The sequence below is a fragment of the Macadamia integrifolia genome, unplaced genomic scaffold, assembly GCF_013358625.1.
Source record: "Macadamia integrifolia cultivar HAES 741 unplaced genomic scaffold, SCU_Mint_v3 scaffold1292, whole genome shotgun sequence".
NCBI classification, from domain to species: domain Eukaryota; kingdom Viridiplantae; phylum Streptophyta; class Magnoliopsida; order Proteales; family Proteaceae; genus Macadamia; species Macadamia integrifolia.
The window spans coordinates 81,196-95,615 of NW_024868147.1; the positions used below are offsets into that span (position 1 = coordinate 81,196).

At 40.0% G+C, this 14,420-nt stretch overlaps 1 protein-coding gene across 2 annotated transcripts in view; it reads right to left on the minus strand.

The window, feature by feature from the left end:
- Window positions 1-14,420, minus strand: part of LOC122063319 (solute carrier family 35 member F2-like) — a 54,366-nt gene that overhangs the window by 7,548 nt on the left and 32,398 nt on the right. For both annotated transcript variants that reach the window (XM_042627036.1, XM_042627035.1), the window contains 2 exons: window positions 6,159-6,241; window positions 5,890-5,941 (listed from right to left, as the gene is read on the minus strand). In XM_042627036.1, coding sequence (XP_042482970.1) covers window positions 5,890-5,941; window positions 6,159-6,241 — 135 coding nt within the window. The remainder of the gene's footprint in view (window positions 1-5,889; window positions 5,942-6,158; window positions 6,242-14,420) is intronic.

Below are 14,420 nucleotides of genomic sequence, written 5' to 3' on the forward strand. Positions count from 1 at the left end.
GAGGGATGGGAAAATCCCTAATTTATGGATAATTTGGAGGCATAGTCTAAATCGTCCAGCGGTAGTGGCAATGTCTATGCAACACATGTCAAATTGTTATTGAGTGGTCAGGTAGTAGTGTGGGTTTCTCCTTTGTGCATGCAAGCTCTTTCAAGGTTAAGCGTCGCAGTTTGTTGCTTGACTTGGAGCATCAGGTATTTGCTTTAATTCCCTGGTCAGTGATTGGGGATTTTAATGCTACCTTGGCATCTAATGAGAAAAGAGGTCCTGGAATTTTCAATCTTGGATCGGCAGCTGAATTTCAGGCCATGGTGGATGTTTGTGAGTTGCTTCCGATTCCCTCGCAGGGAAAGAAGTTTACTTGGACAAACAATCGCATGAGGGGGAATGTGACAGCAGTTCTTGACCGTAATTTTGTAAGTGGCTGGACGTCTTCAAGACTATGAAACAAAGGGTTTTGGTATCTTCTATTTCAAACCATGTTCCTTTGCTGGTTATCTCTGACGATGGTGACGAAGAAGCTGAGAACTTGGTCACGGGCTGCTTTCCCCAATCTAAATGAAGAGGTGGAGAGGGCTATGCTAACCTTAAAAAATGTTCAAGACATTATTGAGGTGGATGGAATGTCGGATGATTTATTTAACAAAGAAGCAGATGCAAAGACAGTATTGTTTAAGGCGACTCAGCTGCAGGACAAGATGTGAGCAGAGAAGGCGAAGCTGAAATGGATGAAGAATGGCAATTAAAACTTCAAATTCTTCCACCTTTCAGTAAAATTGAGACGTTCAAAAAATCAGATTACTTCTTTGAAGGAGGATGGCTCATGGGTGACTGATCAACAGGTTATCGCTTCTTATGTCTCAAATTTTTTCCAGAAATCTCATGAGCCTTTATAAACAATAGCTCATATTGATTTGTTAGATATTATTCCAACGGTTTTGGGTGAGGATGAAGTGGCTGGTTTGGACACCCTCCCTAGCAAGGAAGAAATAAAAGAGCGGTATGGGCAGTGAAATTTTTTTTTGTGACTAGCTGGTTACCAAAAGGCATAAATAACTGCTTTATTACCCTTATTCCCAAAGTTGACGGGGAATCATCTTTAGATAGATTCCGCCCAATTTGTATGGGAAACTTCCATTGTAAGGTGATATCTAAAATTATGTCCTCAAGACTCTTGTCTCTTTTGCCAAGATTGATCTCAGAAGAACAGGGAGCATTTTAAAAGGGGAAGATCATATCGGCAAACATCAGTCTGGTATCCGAATTATCAAACTTAATGCATTCAGTTGTAAGGGGAGGCGGAATGGGGTTGAAGTTGGATGTTCAGAAGGCGTATGACTCCCTATCTTAGGATTTCCTCTTTGCAACTCTGAAGAAATTTGGCTTTTCCGAAACTTGGATTTCTTGGGTTCACCAGTTTCTGCTCTCTTCAAGGATCTCTGTTCTGCTGAATAGAGGCCCTGTTGGGTTTTTTGAGGTGGGTTGAGGTTTGCATCAGGGTGACCCCTTATCCCCAATCCTATTTATTCTGGCAGAGGAAGTTCTATGTAGAGGCGTTAACGATCTAGTGAGCAAGGGTTTGATAAAGCCTCTTCCAGGTCCTCAAGGTGTGGTTACTCCTTCCCACTTTTTATTTGCTGACGACATATTTGTTTTCATGAATGCCTCTGCGAAATATGTAAGGAATATTCATTATTTTATGGTTAAATATCAGGCTTATTCAGGCCAAAAGTTTAATCTAGAAAAAAACAGTTTATTTTTTGGAAAAATAGCTCCCCACAGAAAGCATTTTATTACAGAATTTTTGGGTATCTCTTTTGCAAGAATGCCCACAAAATATTTGGAGGTTGAGCTCTTCAAGGGAAGAGTGAAAAGAGATTACATGTTACCTCTTCTGGATAAAATCAAGAAAATGTTATCAGGCTAGAAAGGAAGACTCCTCTCTATGGCGGGTAGGGTGGAACTTGTAAATTTTGTCATTTCCAGTATCCCTGTTCACAATTTTGGGATATATTGGTGGTTAGGGAGTACAATCCAATTGGTAGAGAAGTGGATGCGCAATTTTATCTGGTCAGGAGATATGGACTTGGGGAAGAAGATAGTTGTTAAATGGGAGGAAGTCTGCAAACCCAAAAGGGAGGGCAGCCTTGGTATAAGGAAATTGAAAGATGTTAATTTTGCATGCTTATGTAAATTAGCATGGCAAATTAAACATGAAAATTCCTTGATGATTAATTTTCTAAGTGCCCGTTTCTTGAAGGCAGACGGATCTCTAAAATCTGGTCATATTTCTTCATCCATATGGTCAGACATCAAGAAGGTTTGGAGGTGGATTGAGTCTCATGAGCAGTGGACTGTTGGGAATGGTCATCAAATCAAATTCTGGATAGATAGCTGGTTGGGGAGTTGATGCAGTTGGGCGATGGAAGGGATCTTTGATTTGGGATTTTCTTATTTACTTTCCTTTTTTAGGTTTAGAAATTAGTTTGAGGTGTTTTAATTTAGATTGGATTTTATTTTCGTTGCTATGTAGGTTAGTTTCCATTAATTATTTGAATTTTTTCTTTATATTAGACATGTAATGGATGGAGGAATGCAGTTTTTTGAAGAATTGAATGAATTTGAACAATGATGTTTTGGTTGGAAACCATGGCTGCCGACCCTCTTTTCCTTCCTCTCTGAGACTCACTGTCTTCTCCCTTCTTTTCTCTTCTTCCTTATTTCATCTTCTTTTTTCTTTTCCTTCTTTTCCTTCTACTTCTTGTTGATTCTCTTTCACAGCCCCTGTTATGGGCAATAGATTACAGCTCCAAGGAATCGACAGTATCTCCCTAGACACAAGTGTTTTCACCTCCAAACTTTGGGGCTAGAATCACCTTCCCAAGGTGACCTAACAGCATAGTTCTCGTGACCAGATTCAGTCTCTGTGGTGAGCTTCACGACCAAGTTTAGAATTGGTTCCCCTATTACCGCCTGACCTGAGTTGCAGAGACAACACAGCTCCTCTTCGTTCCTGTTTGTAGTGTTTATCAGTCGGATTCAAGAGACCTTAAGGTTGGCCAACTTCGTTTGGAATTTCAGGCCAATCCGAGACTTGTCGAAGGAGCCCCGTCGATTTGAAGTTTTTCTTCTTCTGCTGGTTGCTGGTTCTGTCGTGAGGTTGAAGAATACAACATAAAGTAGGTTTTATTCCTTATTTCTGTTAAATCCCAGCATTACCCCTATCTTTGTTTCTATTCCCCACTTTCTTTTGTCTATTTGCCATTCCTAGTTTTCCCCTACCAAATAAGTACTAATCACCTTTATGTCCCACCCATATTTAATTATCTAGACCCTTGCATATTCTGATTATTTACAAGTCTGCCACTCCCTTTTAAAGTTCCATATATTTACAAAACTTCCATTACATTTTATATTTTGAGTTAACTACTTTATTGTGGGCCCTAAGCGATCCGATTTCATTCCTTGGAACCGAGATCCGCATCAGGAGTAAGTCTATTATCAAGATGGCTGCAATGTAGATGGACACTCTTAGTATAATGCAAGCAAGGGTCTCAGATTTCATAAGTCAAGGTGAGTGGTGCTTTCCTTTGGTAGAATCTGATTTTTTTATGAACATTTTTGATCAAGCAAAGACTATTAGGATTTCAGATGTGGTAGACAAATGTCACTGGGGGCTAACCTCAGCATGTGTCTTCACTCTGAAATCGGCGTGGAATAAGGTGAGAAAGGAGGAGCCCAAGGTGGGTTGGTGATCTGTGGTTTGGAACGCTCAGCTTCAGCCTAGACAAGCTACATTTGGATGGAGAATGATCAAAAACAAATTACCAACTAATGATAATGTTAAAAAACGTGGAATTCAGTTGCCGTCGCGATGTTGTTTATGTGGTTGTGAAGAGGAATCAAGAAATCACTTATTCTATGAGTGCTCTTTCGCGACATATTTGTGGAAAAACTTTTGTGCTTGCTTTGGGGTGAGATGGCCTAGATTTGGTGGCATGGAAGCCTTAATGGCGTGGTGGAAGACTCAAGTGGTAAAGGTTACTTTTAAGGGTTTGTGGACGAAAGGTTTTATTCTAATCCCTTATTTTACCTAGCTGGAAAGGAATGGAAGAAGGTATGATGGAATCAGTAAATCAGTAGATCAGTGTTTCGGTTTGGTGAGAAGCGAAATTAGTTCCCATTTGTTGGTGCATTCAGGGTCAGCCATTTCCATAAGTGACCTTCTGAATGCTAAAAATCTGGGTTTCTCAGGGCACCGGAATAAGCCTCGGGAATTATTCGAGATATATTGGTGTCCTCAGGATGGCTGGGTGAAAATCAACACTGATGGCTGCTCTATCGGCAATCCAAGGAACTCTGGAGCAGGGGGTGTCTTAAGGAATGAGAAGGCTCAGGTGGTAGGTAATTTCGGAAGCTTCCTAGGCGTCAGAACGAATATAGAGGCGGAGTTCTCGACGGTTATGATTGGATTAGATGTTGCGCAGCAAATGGGTGTTCAACGATTGTGGATTGAATGTGATTCAGTGGCGGTTGTTACCCTCTTTTTAAAGAAACAACCCCCATGGACAGCTTGTCAAAGATGGAGTAACTGTTTTTCCTACTTGAACGAGGTGGAGTGGAAGATAACCCATTGTTTTCGCGAGGCGAACTCGGTTGCTGATTTTTTATCGAAATCAGCAGCTCGTTTTGAAGTTTCAACTCTGGTTTCTACTTGGTCGCCTTTGGTGAAGATGGACTTAGATATGGATGCCTATGGTCGTCCTAGGTATAGGATGTGCTAATGTGCATTTGTATATTTCTGTTTTGGGTTGAGATTGTCGGACGTTGTTTCTTGCTGATGGCAATGCCGAAGGTGGGTCCAGTGGTATCGTCTTCTCTTCCAGTGGGAGGGGTGGCTTTCTTGTCCCCTCCTTGATTGTACATATTATTTCTTTTTATTTCTTCTTTTTTAATATACATGATTTTTAGTGGAAAAAAAAAAAGTCTTTCAATGTCTTATCAAAAAGAGGGGGTACGATTGTTCGCCAGAGTAACCTCACTGCTGCCGGAAAGAAAGAAGAAGCCGGAGCAAGATCGAAGGAGTTCCTGGGGGGTACGATTGGTCGCTTGGTTCTTCCTTCTCAAAACCCTTGACTCAAAAGTCCAAACCCTTTGTGAGAATCGTGTTTTGGTTTTTTTGGGTGGAGTACCTTAGTTTTTAGAAGTTGATCCAATGCATCTCAAGTGCATTCAAGACCATACACCTACCAATCAAAAATTGATATTTGGAATCTATCTAAAGTAGTTTTAAAAAAGGATTAAATAATAAAATGTTCATAAGGTGCCCGCTTTGTGTTTAAGGCGTCATACAGCGAATGAGGCATAGCCTTATAGCATAAGGCGGTCACCTTTCATACCCAACATAAAGCGGCTTACTGCCTTAACCTCTCTCAACCGCATTAGCGCCTTACCAGCGCCTTACCAGCGCCTTAATAACTATGCCGTTGAGATTTCAACCAAGTCCTGTTTTCTACCATAAAGATAGGGTGACCATGACAGAAAAATCGTGGAAATTTCCTTTCTGTTTTATATCCATTCATATCCCTATCATTGATCTTACAAGGAACATACGTTTCTCAGCTTAGGTTCAAATTCACATTCACTTGCTGAATCCCAATGACCTTGTAGGCCGTAGACTGGCCCCTATGGAATATTTAACCTCCTCCTTTATTTTTCATTCCGCCTTATTTTAAGATAATTTTATTTATTTGCTGATCTATTGACCTCCAAGAAATTTTTAGATATCTACTAGACTTCCTTGTGTCACTCGAAGCAATTGGATCTACTGAAAATTTTTATTTTTTTTAATTGGCGCATGCACGTGCACGGGAGAGAGAGAGGACTTACTGCCCCAGCAGACCATTGGATTGACTGTAACTCCTGACGCTCGAGTATGCTTCTGTAAAGTTCATTAGGGAAATTCAAAATGAAAATACTTTCTATTGCATATTATAGTGGGTCATGACATAAAAAAGCTAGAAAACTCCATAGAAGTTAATATGATCCCATGTGATGTAATATCATTGGAGCTGGAAGGATTTTTATTTTTTTTTCAATTAAGAAAAAAAAAAAATGTTAAAATCAGTTTTAAAGAGAAACTATGAAGTCCAGGATACATTTGGCAAGCACTAACAATAGCTCCAAATAAGCCCAACATTGCCATCAGCTCAACTCTGTCAGCATTTGTCACTAGAAACTCCTGCACGAAACATAGGAGTAGTGTTACTATGGTGTTGCTTTAAAAATGTAAAATTCAGTTTTTTTTTTTTTAATAAATAAAATGGAGGTTAACTTCAGTTTGAGCATCATTGAATGAAAGAGCATGATTGACTCCAAACTAGAACCATATGCAGCGTAAAAACTAAAACAGGAAAATGCAGGAATGTTTCTGATATACACAAATAATTGGCTTATATCCGACAGTACTGCAGAGTGCAGTGGTAAAAATTAAGAATAATTACTCATCATTTGAAAGAAAATTGCACTAGAAAGACACATGCAGTGTGTTTGCTTCAATACTACAGAAGTGTCAGGCAGAAGTGACCCTGTAATGAATGCATGATCTGTTGAGATTAGTGGTTCTTTACTACTTTACTGCTGATAGGGTACCCTGGGGTTATTGCTTTTATGTATAAATAAGGGTATTGTAGTTTGATTTATACTAATGGGGGGTGTTCTGGTCTTTGTAACTTATTCTCTTTTTCTTTAATATCTAAGGTACAGCTCATGGTGGTAGATTATTCTAACATACTGTGATTCTTTGTTTTCCCCTCTCATCATCAACTTTTTCTTCTTTTTCTTCTTTCTTTCTTCTACCTTATTCTCTTCTTATGCTTGACTTATACTGATTTCTTACTGTTTTGGTATTATTACATGGTGTCAGAGCATTAGGCAACCAATAGCTTTGATCCTTACCTTTCTTTTGAGGGTCTTCTTAAGGCCTTCTTCCTTATGACTTTCAGCAACCTATGCTGTTCTTGTTTAGTCTGAAACCCCAGTTTATAACACATGACAACTGGGGTTCCTATGGTGTTGAAGACTACTACAAGAATGCCTCATCTATGCACATGAAAGCTGTTATTTGCTGCTGATTACTACAAGTGGCAGTACCCAGTTATTTGCCCTTTTGGCTGCACCTTGGATTGAAGATGTCCCCATCTAACTGTTAAGTGGTTGAGAGTTTTTGGGGTTCATTCATATGGCCAAAGGTCTCTTATTGCTCCAACTTTGATGCTAATCAGATGAGTAGATGGTTGAATCTTGAAGAAATATAAATCTGCAATCTTGGAGTTTCTATTTTGGTGCATCTACCTATTCTTTACATCCATCCAGTGCATTGCCCTTATATTTTGGCCTTATTTTCTTTACATCTACCCCCTACTCGACCTGGTCCTTGGGCAGGTTGTTGGTTATCTATTGCAGTATTGGCCCTTGGTGGTTGCTTTATTTTCATCTCCTATAGATCATTAGTCGATGATCTAAAGATGATATTCTATTGCTGTTTTGTGTTGATTGTGATTTCTTAACTGGTTTCTGGTTATCTACATTCATCTGTGGACTTTTTTGAGATCCTATATTGGTATTTGGTTGGTTCCTCTTGTATTGTTGTTGCAGCCCTTGTTTTGTTATTATGGGTGATTCTAAACGTCCTACTGACAGTGTTAATATCAGATTACTACCATTATGCTCGACGGAGCTTCTAATTACTTACTTTGGACTCAAACTGTTAAGGTGTATATTAATCATGGTTTAAGAACTCAGCGAGATCTCGCAATATGAAAATGGTGAGACAAGATGAGAGGCGATACACAAATTTTACATTATCTGGACCAAGATCTTGCCAAATACCTTGGTTCGACTCGGTTTCGCCTGAACCAGACCAAACCATGCATTAAACATACCAAAACTCGACCATGTCTCGTCGAAGATTCTGTCTCACCTCTCTCGCCACACTTTGAAGAGAAAACCCCTTATACTTGGGGTTTTGGTGGTTTTGTTGACAAATATCACTTCTACTCTAGATTGGAGCTTAAAGATTGGAGAAAATCACTTTGTCATCAGCATTTGGAGATACTTTTCTTCACAAGAAGAATTTTAGATAAAAAAAACCTTCTCAACCCACTTTTTTTATTGAAATATTATCCATAGTTGTTCGTTTACATTTTTCTTTTGATATATGATGCATATAACACTAATCTATGGATCATGGAGGAAGAAAACATGCTTGGACATCAGTAACAACAATATGGTGGTTATGATGATATAGCCTGACACTCATTTTAGTACTAAGAGTCTAGGTCTCTAGGATGAGTCTAACATATCTACATGTGTAATGTAATACGTATTGTACTTATGTAGTTATGTGACTTATGTCATTTCAATGTATGTACATGTGACTCATCACTCATTAGTCATCAATGTTAATTGTTAAACAATTAAGTAATTATCTATGATGTCTTTTAAATTCTTATGATTATTTACACTTTTTAAATTCATTATATGTGTTCTAACTTCTAAAAGTATTACATGTTGTGTGGAATGTGGATTATGGAATAGATCCTACTAGCCTAGGGTCCGAAAACTACTTACATAGGGTACGAGGCCAAATTTCTATTTTGGATTTGATTAAAAAAATGATTGGGGAAAAAAATGCAAGATCTCGCTATTTTGACTTAGCGAAACTAGGGGCGAGGTCGAGATATTAAACCTTGATATTAATGCTAAAAGGGAAATTGGAGTATTTGACTTCCTCCTCCTGCCACCATTAATACAGAGTACAAAATTGGACACATAAAACGACACACTTCTAGAGTGGTTATGGAAGAGTATGAACCAACTAGTGCTGCCAATGTTATGTTCCACACTTCAACTAAGGGAGTGTGGGATTATTTGAAGGAAAGCTTCTCTCAAGACAAGAAAATGGCTTGTCTATGATTACTATGGGAAAATCTTCATGTTTAAACAGGGAGATCAGTCCGTTAGTGAGTATTATGGTGCCCTTGACGGTATGTGGGAGGAATTCAATGTCTACCAACCCCTAAGTGCTGATTTAGAGTTGTTGAAGACACAAACAGCTAAGTTTCAAGTTACAAATTTCTCATCTAGGTTAATCACATCCAATTAAAGGGTAGCAACTTTCTCCCATTGAAATTCAGCGCGTTAACCACACCTTCCTCTACCTCATCCCCCAAAAAGAGGGTGCTAGTTCCATGCCTGATTTCAGACCAATATCTCTTTGCAACCTTCTCTACAAATTCATTGCAAAGATCTTGGCTAATAGCATCCAGGTTGTCATCGACTCCCTGGTTAGTCCCAACCAGTCGGCCTTTATTACTGGCAAGAGCATTGCTGACAACATCATGCTATTCCATAAAATTGTCAGAGGGTTTGACCGCAAGTCGCACTCTTTTGAGGCCCTCCTCAAAATTAATATCCAAAAAGCCTTTGATTCTATCCACTAGGATTTCATTGAGCAAGTTCTCCTGGACATGTTTTCCCCCCATCCTTTGTTCATTGGATTCATTCCTGCATCTCTTCCCCCTCCTTCTCAGTCCTAGTCAATGGCAGTCCAATGGGTTACTTCTCCTCCTTAGGTATCCGCCAAGGCTGCACTCTCTCTCCCTTCCTCTTTTCCCTTGCCTTTGAGGTTCTTTTTTTATCCATCCAGTCCTCCACAAACCAGCACCTTATCTCCCCGATTCCCAAATGCAAATCTCTCATGCTTACCCACCTTGCCTTCGCAGATGATCTCATGATCTTCTTGAAGGCTGACCTAGTTTCCATCTCCTCCATTGTGTCCTCCTTCCGGCATGTTGAATCCCTCTCTGGCCTTAAAATTAACCTTCTCAAAACCAGCCTCTTTCTCTCTAGTGTTTCTGATCCCTGTTGATGCAGTTGCACGATCGACTTAGAAAAAAAATCTTTTGATTTGATTTTATTTTGTTTTAGAAATAATTTCCTATGAAATTAGCTAGCTTCTAATTTTAGAATAGTTTCCATTTTCAAGTAGTTTCCATTAATTGTTTGATTTTTTTTCTTTATATTAGTCATGTAATGGATGAACTCAGTGGTTAGACTTGATGAATAGAAATTTGGTTGAATCTTTTTTTTGGTTTTGAAACCATGGCTGCCGACCCCTTCTTCCTTCTCTGAAATTTTCCCATCTCTTTTCTTCCATTCTTTTACTTCCCTTTATTTCTTCTCCTTCTTTTTTTTTTAAATTTCTGGTTTTTCTTCCCTTACCCTGCTCCGGGCGACAGTACCATGTCTGAAAGGAAGCTTCACTGAAGCTTGGTCTCCAATCGAATGACCCTGAGATTTGGGTGGACTGAAGGACCCTCTTAGGCGATCAGAACCCTAGGGTTTCTCCCCTCAAACCATCCTCTGTATGAACAAATCAACCGATTGCAGGTTCTGGTTTTCCCTAATACCGCCAGGTCTGAATAGCAGGGGTTACTGTACCTCTTTGCTTGCTGTTTGGGGTCTTCTCCTATTGGAATCACGAGATCAGAAGATATCCAAGCTTCGACTACAAATTTTGGGCTGAAACAATGGACCTGGAAGGGCCTCTCACTACCCCAACTTTCACTCTTGCTGCTGTGTTATTGCTTGTGTCGTGAGGTTGAAGACAACCTCATAAATTAGGTTTTACATCCTTACTTAATCAAATTCCAGATTTACCCCTTATCTTCTCATTTAACTTATTTTACTTCTTAGTTCCAATTCTACCCCTCCCTCATCACATATTATTCCTTGTTTGCCATTTACTAGCTTGGTGACTTATAATTACAATTCTGCCACTCTTTATTAGAAACACCAAATTAATTCCAGAACTGAGTTTTCTTTGGGATTAATTCCAGATCTGTCCTCATTCAGCTATTTCACTCAAAAAGGGGTTTTTAAGTTGTGCCTTAAATTACATTACTGCCATTGATTTGTTTAAATTGAATTATTTGTTAATTGTGGGCCCATAAGCGATCTGATTTCAATCTCTTGGAACCCGGATCCGCATCACCTGTCGAGCAATCTCCTTCGGATCATTGGATTATCCCAAAGATCTCTCCCGGTCAAATATTTGGGCCTTCCTCTTATTCCCTCTCGGCTTTCTGCCCACCACTGCTCTCTTATTCTTGAGAAAATAAGGAAGAGACTCCAGCTCTGGAAGGGCAAGCACCTCTCCTACACTGGTCGTTTGGTCTTCATCAAAACTGTCCTTCAATCCATGTCCCTCTACTGGTCGGGTATATTCGCCCTTCCAACTGCCACCTCTAAGTCTATTGAATCCCTCCTTTGCCTTCCTTTATAAAGGCTCTGACTCCTCCAAATTCCTCCACCCCTTAAGCTAGAATAAAGTCTCTCCAAATCTGAGGGTGGATTGGGTCTTCGGAATATCATAGATATTAATTTTTCCAGCATCCTCAAGCTCATCTAGAAGATTGTAACCAGGCAGATTAGTATTTGGGTCTCCTGTGTCTATTCCTCCCCCCTTAAGAACGACTCCCTCTGGACTGCCTCCCTCCCTCTTGATGCCTCCTAGATTTGGCGTAACATTCTGGTAAAAAGACCATTAGCCCTCTCTGCTATCTCCTATTCTATCGAGAATGGGTCTTGTACCTCTCTGTCTGGATCCTCAGCACCTCTCAAGAATCCTCCTTTCCTTGATCACCCCCTATGTCCTCTATTCCTTGGGCCTTTCCAGATTGGCTTCAGCTGCCTCCGTCACCTCCCTTAGGGAGTGGACCCCTCCTTCCTCCCCTCCCCCTCTTGCTAATCTCTGGTCCTCCCTCTCCCCCATTCCCCTCGGCCATCAGGGAAGAGAGTATAATATCTCTTGGCCCCCCTCCCCCATAGGGATATTCACCTTCGCCTCTATTTGGAACCATATTCGTACATCAAGCCCTGTTGTTTCCTAGCATAATCTAACTTGGTTCAAAGGCCACATCCCTCGCCATAGTTTCACTACTTGGCGAGCTCTCTCCAACTGCCTTCCTACACAGTCCTTCCTCCTCTATCGACACATTCCAGTTTTCCTTTCTTGCTGCCTGAAGATACCGGCCATCTCTTTTTCTCTTGCCCCTTTTCCTCCTCTATCTGGAAAAGGGTCCTCAGCAGCTGCTAGCCTTCCCGCAAAATTATCCTTCCCTTGAGTAGAGAATGGATCTGGGTTGATATGACCTTTGGTGGTTCCTCAATTTGTAACACAACAGGGAACTTAGCCTTCTGTGCTACCATTAACTATCTCTGGATGGAGCGCAATCTCCATAGATGGACTTCCAACTCTCGCTCTTTTGAAAAGATTTGGAAAGCCATCTACTTGGATGTCAGCTCCAAACTTAGATGCATCCATCAGCTTAAGATTACTAACTCCCCAAGGAACAGGCTCATTGTTGTCTCCTGGGGCCTCCTCCTCTCTCTTTTATCCCCCCCACTGATATCCCCCCACTGATGTGCCCCCCTTGATGTACCCCCCTTGATGTGCCCCCCCTTTGGGTGTATTTTAGTTAGGGTATCACCCTTTTGTGTGTTTTTCTACCGGCCCTTTGGGTAAGGCTTTTGGGTTGTGTCCCCTCCCCCCACACCCCTTTTTTTATTTTTCCCTTGTATAACCTTTCCTTTGCTTGGTAATGAATTCAGTTATTCATCCAAAAAAAATAAGGCTAGCAACTTGTTGGTGAAAGGGTACATCCTAGGCTTTTAGTTGTATTCAACGTATCATCTCTCCCTCTCATTCAAGAATTGACTCATCCTCTTCTTCCAGGGAAAGTACTGCATTTGTTACTGGTAATGGTGGTCATGGTCGTGGTCGTGGTCATGGTCGTGGTCGTGGTTTTAGCTTTCCTGGTAGAGGTCATGGTTCAGGGGGAGGATGAGGATGTGGCACAAGTAGTCGTGGTGGCTAGTAGACTGATCAGCTTGTCTGATAGTGCCTACATTGTGGAAAGCTTATGGGGACAACATTTGTCCAATGCCGCAGTGTCTGATAGCAATCCTAACATGGTGGCACCTACAGACTCTAAAGTCTATACCTAGTACCTCAATTTGGAGTGAATTCATCAGGGTCCTCATCTCATGATGCTCTCATTACTCAATTACTTAAACATGGCCAGCAGCTTGAGTCATCTACTTCCTCCTTTACTGCTGAACTTGCCCATTTAGGTATCACTGCACTTTTTACTACCTTGTCTCCATCATTATGGATACTATAGACTCCGATGCCTCTAATCTTATGACTGGTAAGTCTAACTTGTTTTCCTCCCTTTCAAAAACTCACTATCCCTTGCATGTTCTCGCTAAGGGTCTTCCACCCAAGTAATTGGTCATGGTAATGTTTTATCTTCTTCTTCATTATCCTTATCGTCTGTCTTTAATTCACCTCATTTACTATTAAATTGTTATATGTTCACCAACTTACCAAAAGACTAAACTAGTCTGTTATTTTCTACACTTCTTATTGTGCTTTTCAAGATTCTAAGAAGATTGGTAGAGGGCATGAGAAGGATATTCTATACTACCTTAATTGTGATCCATCTTCTATGGCTGTTGTTACATCTTCTAATAGTGTTTCTCCTCTTTAGTGGTATCATTGGTTAGGTCACTTGTCATTGTGTAAACTTCAGCATATGGTTCCGAGTTGCAAGTCTGTTTCCCGTCTTGAATGTGAAGTCTATGAGCTCGGAAAGCATTATTGTTCTTCTTTTCCTTCTCATAACGAGTCTAGAAGTCAAATCTATATTTTCTTTACTTCATTCTGGTATTTGGGGTTCTTGTCACGTCAAAAATAAGTTAGATATGTTTGATTTTGTCACATTTGTAGGCGATCATTCTTGTTTAATATGATTCTATCAGTTAAAGGATCATTCAAAGTTTTTATCATTCAAAGTTTTTATCTGTTTTTAAAGCATTTTGTAATGAAATAAAAACTCAGTTTGATGTTTCTATTAATGTTTTTCAATCTGCTAATGCCCTTGAGTATACTCGAACTCGAAATTTTCTATTTTTTGTCTAACCATGGAATGATTCATCAAACAAGTTGTTCATATACTCCCCAGTAGAAAATGGAGTTGTTGAAATGAAAACCAGCATTTCTTGGAGATTTCTCAGTCATTATTAATTCATATGAATATGCCTAACAGTTTTTGGGAAGAGGTTGTTTTAACCTCTTCTTGTTTAATTAATTGCATTCCTTCCTTCACTCTTAATAATCAATCTCCTATGTCTATTGTTTTTCCTAATTCTTTCTTGTTTTCTTTGCCACATCGTATATTTGGTTACAGTTGCTATGTGCACAATTTGAAGCTTAGCTACTGATAAATTGTCTCGCTGGGCTATCAAGTGCATTTTTATCAACTACTCTTGTACCCAGAAAGGATACCATTGTT